Source organism: Bubalus bubalis, chromosome 12 (genome assembly GCF_019923935.1).
Source record: "Bubalus bubalis isolate 160015118507 breed Murrah chromosome 12, NDDB_SH_1, whole genome shotgun sequence".
Taxonomy (NCBI): Eukaryota; Metazoa; Chordata; class Mammalia; order Artiodactyla; family Bovidae; genus Bubalus; species Bubalus bubalis.
Window position 1 is genome coordinate 87,439,372 of NC_059168.1, and position 17,454 is coordinate 87,456,825.

At 53.5% G+C, this 17,454-nt stretch overlaps 1 protein-coding gene and 1 long non-coding RNA gene across 12 annotated transcripts in view; one reads left to right on the top strand and one right to left on the bottom strand.

Moving 5' to 3' along the window:
• Positions 1–17,454, bottom strand: part of ASAP2 (ArfGAP with SH3 domain, ankyrin repeat and PH domain 2) — a 158,284-nt gene that overhangs the window by 12,010 nt on the left and 128,820 nt on the right. For all 11 annotated transcript variants that reach the window (XM_025261575.3, XM_025261573.3, XM_044926268.2 and 8 more), the window contains 7 exons: positions 14,525–14,619; positions 8,790–8,979; positions 8,015–8,100; positions 6,067–6,182; positions 4,975–5,042; positions 3,688–3,801; positions 1,207–1,459 (listed from right to left, as the gene is read on the bottom strand). In XM_025261575.3, coding sequence (XP_025117360.1) covers positions 1,207–1,459; positions 3,688–3,801; positions 4,975–5,042; positions 6,067–6,182; positions 8,015–8,100; positions 8,790–8,979; positions 14,525–14,619 — 922 coding nt within the window. The remainder of the gene's footprint in view (positions 1–1,206; positions 1,460–3,687; positions 3,802–4,974; positions 5,043–6,066; positions 6,183–8,014; positions 8,101–8,789; positions 8,980–14,524; positions 14,620–17,454) is intronic.
• Positions 3,308–3,777, top strand: LOC123328628. Its single transcript, XR_006543590.1, has 2 exons — positions 3,308–3,434; positions 3,600–3,777. It is a non-coding gene; the product is annotated as an uncharacterized LOC123328628 (long non-coding RNA).

Genomic DNA, 17,454 nt, shown 5'->3' on the forward strand with positions numbered 1-17,454 from the left:
ACACACCAGGGCCCCTTCCAGCTGTGGGACGTGACTTCCTTCCTCACACCCGGGCTCCCTGCAGGCCTAGAAGGAGGAACGGGCTCTGAGGGAGGGGGCGGGCTGGTTTCCGAGGTCTGCCCGGGGTTGCCCGTGACCTCTGGGCCTCCCTGAGCACCGGGGCAGAGCCGTGTGGAAAGGCCGGCACCACAGCCAGGGTGGGGGGATGGCGGTTGGGGGGCAACAGCCATCCCATACTGTGGGCACAGCCTTCAGGCCTCCCAGCATCACCGCCACTCGGCTACGTGCCCATCTCCGAGAGTAGCTCCTGCAAAATGCAATCTGGGACTTATTTCTGGGGCCGCCATCAGCCTAGAGCAGATGTGGGGCTCGGACATCACACCCAGGGTAGGCTCCTGCCCCCTGCCCCCAGGAAGCCTCCTGGAGCCCCAGCATACAGCCAGCCTGGCTACCTGCTGAACCTACCTTCAAGGAGCAAAATGGCCAGTGGGCCTCCAGTGCTGGGTAAATTACTTAACCTTTGCGGGCGGGCACAAGGTTTCATTTCATTTCAGTTTCCATTTTTATAAAAACAGAAATAGCATCTGTGGTGTCAAACTCACTATGCTGTGAAAGGGCGACTGAGGCCAGGACAGCAAAGCTGCTGCACCTGAAGTGCCAGCAGGACCCTCGGGGACTATTCTGTATTTTTACAGCTAGGCTGAGCACTGCTTCCCAAATTAGCATCTTTCTATCTTTCACTTCATGGGGAATCACAGAGAGAAGAAATAATCAGACGTCATAAGCTGGCCGTGTACAGGCAGGAGAGAGAGAGAAAGGGAAAGAATGGAGGCAAAGGGAGGGGTGGACAGCAAAGAGAAAAGCACCAAGAAGCAGGTCTGCGGGAAACACCCAGGGACAGCGACCGGGCTCACCCGGCCATCCAGGCCTGCCCAGTGCAGTCCTCGTGTTCCCTGAGTCATACGAGCCACCTCCCTGCCCGGAACAAGAACGAAGCCAAGACACACTCCCACCATCCTAAGAATGATGGAGCTCATTTTGGAAGCAAAGAACGTTATGTGCAAAACAAAAGACCCAAAAGAAAAACGTGTCCTGACGCTGGCCCACAGGCAAGCTAGCTGGGGACAAAGCAAGTAGAGAGTCCCCAAAGCGTGACCCCAACCACAGCGTTCCCACACCCAGGGTGACCAACAGCTCGGTACGTACCTTTGGCGATGTTCCGTGGCGGGAGTGGGGGGGCGCTGGACGAGCCGGGGGCCGCAGGCTGGGTGGGGGGCGGGCTGCCACTGAGGATGGCACCGTATGTCTCGTTCTGCAGGAGGCTGGGCACGAAGCCCCTCTGCTTGTCCTTGGCCAGGCTGCCGGCGTCTCTCGCCAGAGCTGCAGCGCTGGACGGCAGCTGGCTGGGGCCCAGCTGGTAGAAGCTGACAGGCCGGTCTTCTCGCCGACTAGGGCTGGGCTGCGGGGGTGGTGGGCAGAGGTGTGTGAGACGCAGATGCACTGACCTCCAAGTCATGGCTATGGCTGTGCTGGTGAGAAGCCCAGGCACGCCACTCAACCACCTGGGCACCGCACATTTCTGCCGTTACAGGACAGCGGTGAGACCTAAACCTCACTCTTAGCGTGTCTCTTAATGGACACACCCACCAAAAGAGCTGTGCTTTATAAGAACTTGCACTTCTTCATTCTGGGAAGAACTTAGAATATAAGCTGCTTTATCTGTACCAGCCAGAGTTGGCTCAGTTTAGCTCTGTTTTCACGGCACATCCCCTCCACGAGCATCCTTCTCAGACAGCACCCACAGCTGTGACCGATCCCCAACAGACACACAGCTAATTCAGGTGAGATCAATGTCTTCCTCCCATAGAACTAGGACTCTAAAGAGTCCTCTAGCTCAGGGTCAGCAAATTATGACTTGTGGGACCACCACCTGTTTTAATGAGTAAAACATTAGCAGAAAGCAGCCATGCCTGCGGTTTACACACTGCCCATGGCTGCTCTCCTACCACCCTGGAGGAGAGAAGCTGGAACACAGGCTCGTATTTCAGACCCATAAGCTTAAAACATCTGTCATCTGGCCCTTTACGGGTTTGCTGACCCTTGCTCCACCTGAAGGTCATGTGCATGGAACCAGGGACTTGGGTAAATTCAATCAAACTCCTACCTCAAATGTCAGCTTTGTTTTAACAGCTGTGATCTTGAGCAAACTAGCCTTGCTGATCCTATTTTTCATCTGTTAAATGGGTACAAATTTAACTACCGGCCCAGAGCCCAGAATTTAGCAGGTATGAGTATCGGCTATCACACCCACCTGCCCTCACACGACCACCTGCCTGGTCAAGGCTCTGGCCAACCAAAGGCTCACACTCAGCTCCAGTGCATAGAGCTCAATGGCCAGTGGTTCTTCCTAGAGTTTAAATTCCAACAGGGAGCACAGCTGTGTGAACTATGCCCGCCACTCTCTGCTCTGGGGCGTTGCGGGGTGGGGGGTGCGCAGTGGAGTGGGGGGCATGAGTGTTAGCACTGCTGCTGGGCTTTCACTGGGACCATAGGACCTGCCCAGTCACTGCCCACATGACCCTGGGAACCTGACAACGTGATATGTGCCTGGCCAAGAGGCACTCATGCCGGGGCAGATGTTTCAAAGCTTCTCTTTTTTAAAAAAATATTTACTTTATTTTATTTTTTATTTATTTATTTTTTTGGCTGACTCATACAAGATCTTAGTTCCCCAAGGAGGGATCAAACCTGTGCCCCCTCACTGGGAGCGTGGAGTCTTAACCACTGGGCCACCAGGGAAGTCCCAAACCTTCACTTTTTTAAAAGGAAAATCTAAATATAAAATAACCAGCTCCTCTCACTTTGACAGCGAACTCAGAAATTCCTTATTCTAAGAAACAGAATAGTCCAACAGCTTTCAGAAATGCCATATATTTCTGAAATATACACGTGAGGACATTAAAGTCCATCAGTAAGAATTAAAACATTACATCATGGCACTCCCACTAATTTCATAGCTTCTAGGCATACAGGTTTTGGAGTAGTGGTCCTGGGTCTGACTCTGAGCTCTGAGACGGGTGTGAAGGTGATTACCTTCCAGGGGTGCCCCCAAGTGCACAAGCCAGAGCATCCTGAGGAGCAGCTAGAGGAAGAGGTAAGAGCCCCCGGGCAGTCTCCAAGTGCTGGCTTCACTGTGGCCAAGCCAGCCTCTCAGTCTTGAGGCTTGAATGACCCATTTGATATAGGAAAGGGTTGGACCAGATGAGCTCTAAGGGTCACTGATTTCAGTGAAGGTTTTAAAGATCAACTCGGTGAACACAAAAACCACTCCTGGGGGAAACATGGCTTTTCATCACATCAATCTCAGTGAGAGAGCTTCCTCTAACATCCACCAGAATCAGAGGCCCTCTTGTGTCTCTCCTTCGTATCAGAAGGTGAGCAGCTGCCATGATAATGTAACTAATGTCCCGTAAAGTCACATCTGTAGGAGCTGGGAGAGAGGGGCAGTTGTGGGATGGTTAAAACCCAAGAACTACTGAGATCAGCAGAAGCTTTTGCTCTTTACTTTTTAGTAAACTCTATTTCCTTTCCTACAACAGCTTTCTGCCCTAAATATAGGCCAGGACCCACACTGCTCTGAAGGATGCTCATCATAAAACTCTTCATGTTTTACAAGCTGGCACAGACCTGCAACTTCTCGTCCATGTCGTCGTCGCTCTCATCCAGGTCTTCATGGAGCAGTCGCCATTCATATTCCACGTGAACGTGAGAATTAAACCTTCCAGACAAGGCCTGGTTCAGCTGAGAACGACAACGGGCTGTCAGTGACGCTGCTCACACACTCAACCTTGTAAAGGAGATGTGGATCTAGAGGCAGCGGGCCTGCGCCCCAGAGAAGCTGTGCCCCAGCATGAGGCTGGCTTATTTAATTTGCTGCATCTCAGGCCAATCGCCCCTCCCGAATCTACACATACCCTGGAAGCTCAAACCCAACAATTCCCATTTAGTGCTTTGTAAGCTGCAAAGTCACAGCATGCAGCCAAGGAGTGTTTGAGATCTAAAAGGCAATGGCCAGCCCTTGGGTACCCACCACCGCACAGGGAGCACTGAATTCAAGAAGGAACAAGCCCGCTAACTGTAGACCCCGCTTTTCCTGACCAGCACAAGAGAATTAAGCCCTGCGGAAAATGATGTGAATGACTGCTCTCTCAGCTTTCTCTGGGAAAGTGGACAGCTGGTTTCATTCTAGATGCACAGGTGAGAAGTTATTGCATTAGATAAATGGGTATCTTAGCACATCAGGGTCTAAATTTTCTCCAAAGCCAGATAGTAGCCATGTGATCGCAGGCAAGTTATTTAACCCTCTGAAGCTGTCTCCTCATCTGTAAAATGGAGTAAGAGTAGCTACCTACTAATCAGTGTCCTAAGGGGTAACAGTAGGCACCCATTAATTAGTATCCTAAGGGGAAACAGTAGGTGCCTACTAATCAGTGTCCTAAGGGTTATCAAGATTAAATGAGTTAATGGACACAAAGAGCTCAGGATAATAACCTTCCTCATATTCTACAGCAGTGACTGTTAATGGCTCTGTTTACTGAGCACTTAGTATGTGCCCACGGCTTCACAGAGTTCAAATACACGACGACCCTATAGACTGGTGTAGCTGACTCTACAAACAAAGCAACAGTGGGGAGAGCTGGCGCGACCTTCCCAAGCCACAGCAGTGGAGCTCCCTGCAAACCCGGGGGGCCTCAGCTCCACTCACCCCCAAAGCCAGAGCCGCCAACACGTCCAACCAGAAAATACTGACTCATGTTCCCAAAGTGTCACCACTAGGCAGGTGGTCCCCTCCTCTCTAAAGGTGCCCCAGGACACTTGCTCCGAGCTGTCCCCTCTAGGACACTGGGATCTGCTCAGGACCCTCCTGCGGACCCTCCCCAAGGAGCACCCCCAACCCCACCGGGGGAGACTCACCAGCTCCTCGCAGCGCTCGTGCCTGAGTCGCTTGGCGATGTCCAGAGGTGTCTCTCCTGACTCGTTAGCTAAGGGACGGTGGGATGAAAGGACATGTTGTGGCCAAATCAAGCAAAGGTCTGATACCCGGAGGCTATTAAATAGAGACCCAGTCAAGCAGCCCAAATGAAACTGACTAATGAATTCCGGCAACTTAGCCCCCATCAGGGCTCATCTGTTCTGAAATCATACAGACCTAAGCAGTGTGCAGTCAGTAACATTTTAAAAGACAAGATTTGAACTAATCATGAAAGTAAAAGCACTAAAGTTAAGCCAACTAATGTAAAAATAAATATCCAAGGCTAATTCACTGCGTAAAGCAGTTCATGGTAATTCTCTAACCAAAAGCACTGCTAATCTAGTTCCAGGCACCTGGCTGAAAGACTTTACACCTCCTTTTATTAATAAGTAGTCTGTAAATTTGGAATTGTGTAGTTTCTTCTAAACAAGCCTCAGTCAATGAGGTTGGATGATTAATTAAAAAATAAAAAACTCGGCTCTCAAGCAGGCATGAGCCTTTTTTCCAGTCTTGGCTATCAGTTTGATAATTCTTCAAAGCTCCTCCCCAGGACACATCACAGCCAGATGTCCTGGGGGTTAGGCTGTGCCTGGCCAGCTGCAGGTCAGGGCCCTGGGAGGAGGAAGCGATGGAAGCCAAGCAGACATGGTCCCTCATGGAGGAGGTTCCATGCCAGTGAACAGAGGGGCAGTGGACAGTGACTCCCAGCAGTAAACGTGCCCACCCAGGGCCAGTGAGGGACCAAGTCTGATCTCAGGTGGAGTCAGGAAGAGGAGGGCAAGATGCCTGAACCTTGTCCAGGGTCACTTGGCCACCAGTTAACAGCTGCAGGCCACCCTCTGCCTCTCAGAGCCCAGAAAATGCCTGCAACATGGGGGCAAGTCCACAAGACAGCAGAGGAAAACTGCTGATAAGTATCGGACTGCAGCAGCCTGGCAGAGTGGGCCCTGTCTTGCTGGGTGGCGCTGGCTTCCCAGCTCTGCCCGGAGCCCAGTGGCCGGAGGGGCCGGGGAAGAGGCGGGACTGAGGCTCACCGATGCCAATGGAGGCCTTGCCCCGCAGCAGCAGCTTCAGGCACTCCGCACTGTCGGTCAGGCAGCAATAGTGCAGGGCCGTGCTGCCCTTCCCCGTCTGTTTGTCCAGGTTCCCGCTGGCAAGGACGGATGCAGAGAGAGAGAGAGAGGAGGGCAGGGAAGTCTCAGGTCAGAGGGCTGGGGTGCTGCGCAGGGGACTGGGGTTCGGAAGCAGGAGAGGCAGTCGGCGCCCGGGTTCGTGGCCGGCAGGGCCTCTCGTCCTCCTCCAGGTGGGGGGCCACAGCGCCAGCCCAGCTTGTGGCAGGAGGTGGCCTGGGCTTAAGGCCATCAGGGAATAGACGACGATGGCAGAGCCGGCCAAAAAAAGGGGGCGAGGCTCCTGTGCACCCCTGGCCGGGGGCTGGGAGAGGGACAGGCGAACGGGGGTCTCTCCCGCTGCACTGCTAAGGCCCGCCAGTGTGTCCATGGCACGGAAGGCTGGGCTGAGCGCTTTTCATCCTACTGACAACACGCGTACCAGGAAAGGGAAAGACCACGTTTTCTAAAATTCAGAGTCACCAGGCTCCTCTGAGCTGGCTTGCCCTGGACCACCCTGAAAACAGGCTCCGGGGGAATGAGAGGACCACAGGGGTTCTGCCAACACAGAACGGACTGGGCAATCCCAGGACGAGCCACTCAGCCCACTGGTGGGTGGCCGTTGTCACGCTGTGAGCAGGACAGCAGGGCTCCACCCTGGACAGACACGTGGGGACACGGAGGGACCGCTGGGAGACGATGCCCCAGGATCCCGACAGGAGGAAACCAGCCACGTTCACTGTTCCTTTTTCCAAGCAGCTATATTTTCAGTAAAAAAGAGCCTGATCTCTGATCTTTCTACTCCCGCTCCCAAGAAGAGGGACCAGGGTTGCCCTTTTGTCCCCTGAGAGTCTGCTCTAAGGGAGCTGGCACCGCACAACTGCTCCAAGCCCCTCCACACTCCTGGTGCTGGGTGGGCAGCTCCCCGCAGGCGTCCAATGAGCTCCCAGCTCCTGGGGAAGGAGCTGACTGCACCCAAGCTCCTCCAGCCCCAGCCATCTCTTCCCTCTTCCCTCCAGAAATGGCAGAAGACACAAAATGCAAAACGTCTCCTTGCTTTGCACTTGCTGAAGAGTTTCTATGGCTTCTGGCCATTCCCTGCCCTGACCCCCACCCAAACCCATGCTCAGGGAGACACGATGCACCTTGACCGGGCTTCACGACTAGACTCTGACCATCAGGCCAGCCCTGCACCAAGCAAGGCAGGACGAACCTGATGGGAGCACTGGGGCCAAGGAAACTGCCCATGCACGTCCTCTCCACAAGCATGCTCTAATTGAAAATAACAGCTTTTCCTACCAAGCAAAACGCCCACAACCCTGCCTCAGCCCACGTTGGAGGTGGAGCCCTGCTTCCTGCTTCCCTCTCCCTTTGCTCACGGTGCCCTGCCTGACATCATGGGAACCCCCACCTCACAGGACAAGCTGGGGGCTGCCCTGTCTGATGTCATGGGACCCCCACCTCACAGGACAAGCTGGGGGCTGCCCTGCCTGACGTCATGGGACCCCCACCTCACAGGACAAGCTGGTGGCTGCCCTGCCTGACGTCATGGGGACCACTCCCCACTTGACAGTCAAGGGGGCTGCAGCCAGAGGCTGCTTTCCAGGGGCTTAGAATTCAGCAGACCTATTCACAGGGCGTCCCCCTCAGCCCCAGACACTGGAAGCTGGATGCTGCGGACACCAGGAGGGGTTAAGACTGCACGGGAACACCCCACACCTGCAGCCGTTTCGCTGTCGTGTAATCCTAGTCACACCTGAGGAAATTCCAGCACGTTGGCCACACCGCAGAAGCAGTGAGGCAACCCCTGATCCCTTCCCCAGAAACACCCAGGAGCAAAATCAAACACTGGCCCTGATTTAAGGACACCTACCTGTTTTGAACTAAAAAGTCTACAATGTGGAGAGAAGTCCGGTCCACGGACCTGACGGCAAGGTGGAGGGCAGTCTCATCCGGCTCCTGAAGACCAAACAGAAACATTCCAGAATCCCAAGGGGAGCACTCAGCTCTGCGGCCAATGCGAGTGAAAGCATGTATTTCTCTTCTAAAAGCCTCTGAGTCTGTCCTTTGAAAAACCTGTCTCTAAAACATGTTACCTATTGCTAAGTTGTGTCTGGCAACCCCATGGACTGTATGTAGCCTGCCAGGCTCTTCTGTCCATGGGATTTCCCAGGCAGGAATACTGGAATGGGTTGCCATGCTCTCCTCCAGGGGATCTTCCCAACCCAGGGATCAAACCTGAGTCTCCTACGCTGGCAGGCAGATTCTTTCCAGCTGAGCCACCAGGGAAGCCAATCCCCATGGCAAATTCTGCCCTTGGGACTTAAGAGGCTGCCTATCATTTAGAGACTGGTCCTAGTCCTCCTCCCGCCCCGGGAAAGAATGAGAAATTCGGGGGTTTCATTGCAAAGTCCTCTCAAGGTTTCTGACCCCCTCCCTCCCTGCATCATCAACATGATGAAGCTTAGGCCTCTGAGAAAAGGCTCCTTCCCCTGGGGATGGAGTCTCCTCCCAGAGCTGCCACTACAGTTTGGCTGAAGAATCAACCACGAATCTCCTCTCACCCACTGTCAGCACTTCTGATGGCACTGCTTTGTCACTCCCCGTCAACCCCCCAACCCCTTCTGCTTCTACATGTCCTTTCTTACATGTCCATTGGCCAGTGGGATTTTTTCTGTAAGATCCACGCCGTCGGCATATGCTTGAAGTAATCCAAAAATGTCTCTTGTTTTCACGGCTTCACAAAGACTGTGAAGCTTGGCCGCATTGTCCGCGTGTTTTTTCCGCGCGTATTTTCTCTCAATGTACTTGGCAGTGATGTAGTCCTTCCTTGCGTTCCTGAAATCAAACGTAACCGCCCTGTAAATGATTAAGGGCCTTAACATCCACTCATCTGTGATGAGTGAAAACTAATCCCACCCCCTCACGGTAACAAGGGCTGATGCCGAAGCTTCAATACCTTGGCCGCCAGATGCTAACAGCTGACTCATTGGAAAAGATCCTGATGTTGGCAAAGATTGAGGGCAGGAGGAGAAGCGGGTGACAGAGCATGAGATGGCTGGATGGCATCACCGACTAGATGGACGTGAGTTCGAACAAACTTTGGGAGATGGTGAAGGACAGGGAAGCCTGGCATGCTGCAGTCCATGGGGTGGCAAAGAGTTGGACCCAACTCAGCGACTGAACAACAACATGGTAACAAGCGGCATGGGCAGAAAAGTACAGAGCAGGAGGCAGGCGGCATGTGGCTCTCCTGCAGCACCAGCGTCCACTCTGCCTCTCCACTTTCAGGAGGCTGGACACCCAAGACAAGAGGTATCAAGGTCTGGGTCTAAGGGATAAGCAGCCAGGTGGGGAAACTCGCAGACTCCAAGGGAAGACTATTTTCCTGTTTGTGGGCACCATGCCCGGCAGCCAGGTTCCCCACATGCCCCATGAAATCAAACAAGTTGTCCATCTTCATGGTCTATTTCCTGGCTCTAATTTGGTCTTGAGGGCACAGACCCCACCTCTCCAAGGAGCGTGGAGCAGCAGTAACTCCAGGGGAGCCAAAATCCTCCCCCGCCGTAGACTGTCAAGTGACCCTGGGCAAGTCTGTGACCCCAAATCTTATCTGTGAAATGCACACAGCCTGGGTGAAACACATGAGGTGACACTTTGCTGCACTCCCGGCAGGTCCTTAGGGCCTCGGAAAGTACTGATGCACTCGAAAGATAGAGCAAGAAAAACAGCGGCTCCTGGTCCAGAGGACTGAGCATCTCACTCCAAGGACAGTAACAAGCAGCAACAGCAACAATAAAAACCTAGACACGGTGTTTGAGGGACAGTAAACGCTAATTACCCATGACAACCAAGTCATAAGGGTCCATCAGCTGATGAACAGGTGAAAAAGACATGGTGTCCACATAACAAGAGTACGACTCAGCCACAAAAAGAATGAAGCACTCATGTGGATGAGCCCTGGAAACATCCTGAAATCCTAAATGAAAGACGCCAACACTGAAGACCACACGTGGTGTTATTCCATTCACTGAAATGCCCGGAACCGACAAATGCGTAGAGATAGGGAGCAGTGGCCCCAGGCTGGAGGGGAGGGGGTGTTAGGGGGAGGTGGGGGGTGCAGTGTAAGGGGACAGAGTAGGGGATGGTTAACAGGTACAGGGCTTTGTGATGGGATGAAGAAAATGTTCTAAAATTGCTTGTGGTGATGGAAGAACAACTGAGAATATACTAGAAGCCAGTGAACTGTACTTTAAATGGGTGAACTGTGATGGTATGTGAGTCATATTTCAACCAAATTGTTAAAAATTCCAAAGACAAAAATTCAGCATGGATCAAGGCGTTCCCCCCCGCACCCCCACCCTGGTGACTCTGGGCCAGCGACTCAAACCTCCTTATCCTGTGCAAAAGCACACAGGTGAGGCGTGCACAAGCCGACGACGTCTACGTGCAGGCCTCTGCGGGATCACAGAGACGGAGAGAGCATACTGAGGCCTTCAGCCCAGGATTCCGTATGCAATAACAGGGCAGCACGGAGTGAAGAGGCACTGGGGGGCCCACCGGCTCTTCCTGGCTGGGGCACCGCTCGCTCCTACCCTGGGACCAGGACAGCCACCGTACCTGCTTCTATGATCGTCAGGGCCCAAGGCCCCCAGGTCAACCCACGTGGGTCCTTGCTGCAGCCCACCAGGGTTCAGGAGTGGGTGGGTCAACTCCAGGATCCCAGTGGGGGCACACAACACTTTGCCAGCTTCACCTAATAAACCACCACCTAGGTGTCCATAGACGCTGTGCCTCACGTGAACTGTGCTGGGGGACTTCACACGTGTCCCCCACAGGGGATGGTTACTGCAGGCCACAGGTCGGGTGGAGCTGTGCTGTCCATCTGATCCTTGCAACAGCGTTGTGAACGTGAGCCCATGGCCTCCAGCAGCCTGGCAGCTCTGAGGGCCACCCTGCTCCGCTGGACTGAGCTCTCCTTGCAGGGGCTCCCGGCCAGAGTGATGCTCTGGCTGCTGCCTGGTGACCGTCCTGGCTTGACAAAACCAACAACCCGTCAGATGAAACTCTACAGGTCTCTTATGACGGGAGGCAGGGCTGAACAGGTGTCAAGGCTTAGACGGCTCCAATAATCACTTTGGGGCAGCATCACTACGGACCCTCAGGAAGGGGCTACTGATAAACTGGACCTTATATTTTTTAAATGTTTTATCCACTTGTCCAGGCTCTGGGTCCCAAACCCGGAAGGTTGTCCGTCCCCCAGCACAGGTACAGGTCTATTTGGGCCACACCAGGCCCCACGGATTCCTGGTGGAAGTTGACTCTGCCCGTGTGACCCCTCTACCCCTTCTTTTTTTGGGAAAGGTTAAGGCTTTTGTAGGAAAGCAATGAATTTAATAATAATGTGTTTGGCATGCATTCAGAGAGGGAGGCTTCTTATACTTCCAAAGGACAGGGCGTGAGTGAGCGCCCTGAATCACAGGAGAGAAACGGTTCTGGCCTCTGAGCAGGAAGCTCCCTGCTTCCTGCCTATTTATATCTCTCAACAACCCCCCAAATCCATCTGGGGATTCACAGGCCATGAGACGGTCTCTGGCTTCCCTTTCAACAGATTCATCTGCAGATGGTGTGCTGCTTTGAGATAAAGCCAGGAGCAGTGCACTCCTTTTAACCTGGAAGTAAGATAGTAGCTTCTCTAAGTAGTCACCGAACTCGAGCTTCACCTCTTACTCACTGATTCATTGTTTATGTACAAATATTTCCCATCACAAGCAACATATTGTGGTGGGGCAGGCAAACACGAGTAAGGTGAGATTTATTAGAAAAAAGTATGTGGACACCTAGGTACAATGTAAAGTGGGATGAAATGCTTTAAAACAGAGCTACGCCCACAACTGGTTTCAGCTGAGGGGGCATCCACGTGGGTGCCAGTTTGCTGTCACGTTGGCCCTCATTTTGAAAAAAAAAAAAAAAAAAAAAAGGAGGGGAGTAAACATCTTTTCACTGGTGCCAAGGCTGGGGGGTGGGGCAGGGTCTCAATGTAGATGGAACATTTATATCCAAGAGTCCCACACAGACAGGATTCACTTTTTAGAACCATTTTTCCCCAGAATAAACAAATGCTCTGCTTTTATAAAGTACCCCTGGTACTTGGAAGAAATCAGTGACCATGTCTTATACTTTGTTCAAAGTGGATCAATACTACAGGGTTTCAGGAGACCACGCCCTTCACTGTGAGAGCAGGTGTCTATGAGACAGTAAGTGAAGTGCCCCAGGGGACCACAACGTCTCTGTCCTAACAGACCTTCCTGTAACCCAGTCAGCCCATGTCAAGGAACCTCTCCACGGACACCTGCCTCGAGAGGACCCGAACTTCTCAGCACCCACAGCCACAGTGAGCAACAAGGGCAGCCAACACCAACCAAGCATGAGGTAAGTGACCCCCTCACTCCTGATGTACGTCCCAGCGACTCGGTGAGCAGGGGGACGGCTGTCCCTCTGCTTCTATTAAAGGAAAAGGGCCCGGGGAAGCTGACGAACCCTCCCAGCTCCCGCGGTAGGCAAGGATGCAGGTTTCTACACCTCCTTGTTGTCTCTCCAGCTCTGGGTAAGGATACAGACTTGGAACTCAGATCTTCAGCAGGAGAGGATACCAACTCAGTAAGCCCCATGCCTGGAATCTAAAATCACACCTCGTGCAATCTCAAGGAAATGCCACACCACCGCCATCTGCTCCAGGACCCAGACGACTGACGCTAACCCAACCCCACCCATGCTCATCTCCTGATACCCGCTCCTCCCTGGAGGGAAGTCACCTCACCCAAGGCCAAAGAACACAGATCCTGTGACCTTGGCTTCCAAAGACCCACCCCCGCAGCATGAAACCCTCTCCCCACCACTGCTCGGGGACCTCGCCTGACACCTGGGGGAGTCCTGCCGGCAGCTCTCGCTCTGGTTACTCCCAGGGGACGGCTGTCTCAGTGAATGGATTTTCTCTTCTCTCTGAGTACATATTTCTTTTTTTTTAAATTATTTATTTCTTCTTTTTATTTATTTTTTGGTTGTACTGGATCTTCACCGCTGCACACAGGCTTCCTCTCATTGCAGTGAGCAGGGCTTCTCATTGCAGTCGCTTCTCTTGCTGCAGAGCACAGGCTCCAGGGTGTGCCAGCTTCAGTAGTTGCAGAGCACAGGCTTAGCTGTTCCATGGTATGTGGAATTTTCCAGAATCAGGGATCGAACCTGTGTCTCCTGCATTGGCAGGTGGATTCTTATCCACTGTACCACCAGGGAAGTTCCTGAGCACATATTTCTCACTTTCCCTTTCCTGCCAAAACACACTGACTGGAAATCAACCCTGAATATTCACTAGAAGGACTAATGCTGAAGCTCCAAAACTTTGGCCACCCAATGCAAAAAGCTGACTCACTGGAAAAGACTCTGATGCTGGGAAAGATTGAAGGCAGGAGGAGAATGGGGCGACAGAGGATGAGATGGTTGGATGGCATCACTGACTTGATGGACATGAGTTTGAGCAAGCTCTAGGAGTTGGTGATGGACAGGGAGGCCTGGCGTGCTGCAGTCCATGGGGTTGCAAAGAGCTGGACACAACTGAGATACTGAACAGCAATACCACTCAAATGCTGAACTGGCCTGAGACCACCCCCATCTGCCTGACTGTGCCCCCCTAGAGTGGGTAAACCACCCCAGTCCTGGTGCAGCAGACAAGCCACCCAGGGAGAACAGGGCTGGAGCCTTGGTGGGCAGGCCAGGCACTGCCCTGGCCCCCAGTCACCCATCACCTCTCTCAAGGAGCAGTGTGCGGCCTGGGTGGTTTATGCTTTATATGATAAGACTGGTAGGAAATTCCCCTGCTATCAGCTCTGCCTCAGTGGGCCAGCTGGGTGCATGACAAGGCACGAACGTGTCTTAATCAGGTTTCGTGTCAACAGTTAAAACAGAAACAAAATTTTTTTTGAAGTGAACGACACACTCAACATTTGCTTTGAGGACCAGACGTAACCATGTATCTATGACAACCCACCCTCTCAGAGGCTCAGAATTCAGAGAGAACTCAGGTGGGAGGGCGACGACCCTGCCCTGAGACAGAGGCAAGGCTGTGCCCACACAGAGGGCGACACTCAGTGTTCCCCCCCAACCCCCAGGGAAATCTGCTTGCCTATGGCTTCTAAGAAAAACTGCCACATCAAATTTCTACCTCGACACCCTGAAGGGTTGCAGAGACTTTATACACAACACAGGCTGATTTCTTCCTTGAAGAAGCAACAATCGATACACCCAGACTTGTTAGCCCCCTGCCTCTGGGGGCCCGGGGCAAGCCAGCCTATGTTCAGCGAGCGAGACCCGCCAGCCGCATACATACATGTCGCTGCCCGGGTTGGGTTTGACTGAGTCCTCAGCGGGGAGACAGCACTCCATGATTTCATTGAAACCTGCGTTCCCGATATTCTTGGCAAGCTGCAAAAACAAAACTCTGTTTCAGTGCACTCAATTATTAATACCTTCCACCGCTCCACTCTACTCACACAGCTGATGATTTATTTAATGGTCACTAAGAAATAGAGCAATAAAGCGGTTTGCCTTTAATGAAGTTGGACAAAACCCAAACCCCAGAGGTACCCATAAAACCAGAGACAAGAATGCCTGTTTCAGAGGAGGGCTCTCGTAAAACGTCCCCTGGACAGAAAGCCTCCATGGACGGGGAGGAGCAGGAACTCGGCTCAACTCAAGTTTCTATTCTTTCCCCAAACTCCCACCCCAAGAAGAACCTGTGCTCTGGCTGAGAGAGATGTAACAGCATTTACTCCTGCCAGCGAGGGGGGACCTGGGCCAGGAAGCCAAGATTCGCATTCAATCGTGGTTCTATTTACTGGCTTTGTGACCACAGGCAAGGTGGCTTCCCTGAGCTTCGGTTTTTTTAATAGAAAAATGGGGATGATACCTACCTTGCCAGTCTGCAAATAATGATAAAATGGGATTTTACATGAAAGCATTCAATACACCAAAGCACTGAAAACGTGTCTGTTTCAAGGTAAGGTTCTCATTTGCCAATCAACCCCCTGACCTAGTTAGAAACGAGCAGGTTTCATCACTGCTTGCTGACACAGGCTCTGTGCTGGATGTGGTGGGTACCCCGTAAACACCATGGCTGGTGGCAGCCAGGCCACCCCAGGAGCGTAGCACTTGGCACACTCCTGAATGGATGTGCAAATCCGGAGTGACTGGGGTCTTAGCAGCAGGGACTTATTTGTCCCACCCCCAGCACCCAGCTGAGCACCTGACCGAGGTGGGGTTCTTCAACATCTGGCGAAACAAAGAAACTGAATGTGAACACCAGGCCCAGTGCAAATCGGGTGACTGGGGTCTTAGGAACAGGGACTTACTCATCCCACCCCCAGCACCCTGCTCAACACCCGATGGAGACTGGGTTCTCCAACATCTAATGAAACAAAGAAACTGAACGGGAACACCAGGCCCAGTGCTTTGCAGTGAACAAGTATTTTCATTTCCTGTTTCCACAATGGAAACAACAACAGTGGGAGCAGTGATGCTTCTGGGGCTTCTGCCCTCAGTGAACCACATGGACACAGGTGAGGGGGATGTTCTGGGAAGTTAGGCTGTGCCCGAACAGCCTCCCAGGGGGCGCGGCTGAAGGAACAGCCAAGGGGTCTGGGTTGGAGAAGGCCACGCTTCCTGGTGGCAGGTTACATGACACGGAGAGGGGGTCGTTTGGCGGGGGCGGGGGTGGGGGTGGTGGTGGTGCGCAGGACAGAGAAACATGCCAGCTTCATGATCGGGGTGGGGAGGCTTCCAGAGTCTTCCTAGTCCTTGTGAACCAAGTTCAGGGTGTCCTGAGCCCCAGGCTCTCAGGAGCCCCTGCCTGGGCCTCTAGCCTGGCCCAGGGTCTATGGTGGCAAAACTCCAGGTGCCTCACTGCTCTGTCTCTGGAGACAAAGCTGAAGATCAGAGTAGCATGCCACAGTGGGTGATGCGGCGTACTGAGAATCTAGACTGAACCCCGGTATCAGAGCCTCAGTTTAGAGCCAGGCACCTGCTAAGGCCCCACCGCTCTGTGCAACATGAACAGCATCCTGCAGCCAAACATAGCTGCCTTCAGGGGGGTGACAGGATGAACCCCCGCACCGCTCCCGGGAGCCCCGTGGGCTGTGGGCAGACGGGAGGGGGCAAGGGGAGGAGGAGGATTCCCGGGAATCGGGAACTGCCTCCCTTCTGCTGGGCTTGGCTGGCTCACAGGGGCCAGCTGGTCCAGGGGGCCACCATGGCTGTGCATCACGGCTACCCAGCGCGGGCAATGGGCCACCTCACAGCCTCGCCAAGCCCTAGTGGATGGTCCAGCCTGCGGAGAACCCTCTGGAACCATGAGCCAAAGCACAGTGTTTGCAGATGGAGGGTGCAGCATCATGTCAAGAAGACGGGGGCCCGGCAGGATAGGGCAGGAGCCAGGGCAGCAGGAAGGCGGGTTAACCAGCCCTGACCCACACGACCTCTGCTCCCAGAGCACTGTCCCTGGAGAGGGGGCCTCGTCAAGGGGACACGGGGCCCCAGATCTGGGGGGTCCAGGGCGTTTACAAGCCATGTCGTCAGGGAAGTGAGCCTCAGGGATGGCCAGAACACACATGGGGCCTCAGGCAGGCTGGGCTCTAGGTCTGTTCCAAGAGGATCAGTCTAACAAGACAGCGGTGAACGAAAAAAAAAAGGAAGGGACCTGTGATGAGGGCTGAACCAGCAATATAGGAATGGAGACAACAGGATGGTGGGAGAGCAGGGGTCTGGACTGGACACACCCCTGACCCTACGCCCTGGGACTGCGTCTCCCTGATGTTCAAAGCACCTGAGGACGGGGTCTGGGAGTCACACATTCCTGGAGACCCGGGGCACCTACCCTCTCGGGCCCTTGAGCCAGAAAGGGGCTGTAGGTTCTGGTTTCCAGAGTTTGGGTGAGGACGGGGAGCCTCTGGTGCCCTGTTTTCATGCTTCCAGGTGGAGGGTCACTATTCCTGAGACATTCTGTCTTCGTGTACTTATGCCCCAGAGGAGCGGAGTGGACAGTGAGAGAAAAGATCTCCCTGCCCGAGGGGCTCAGAAGGACAGACACCCCTGGGACACCCCCAGGACGCAGCACAGGGGTGGGTCTGCCCCTCTGGCCCCGTGTCCAAGTCTGGGATTCGGCTACCCCCACACGTGGGAACCAGGTCAGCGGATGCAGCGATTTTCAACAATGAATCGGACCTTCAATCTCTCAAGCGGTTCCAAATCAACGCAGGAAAATGG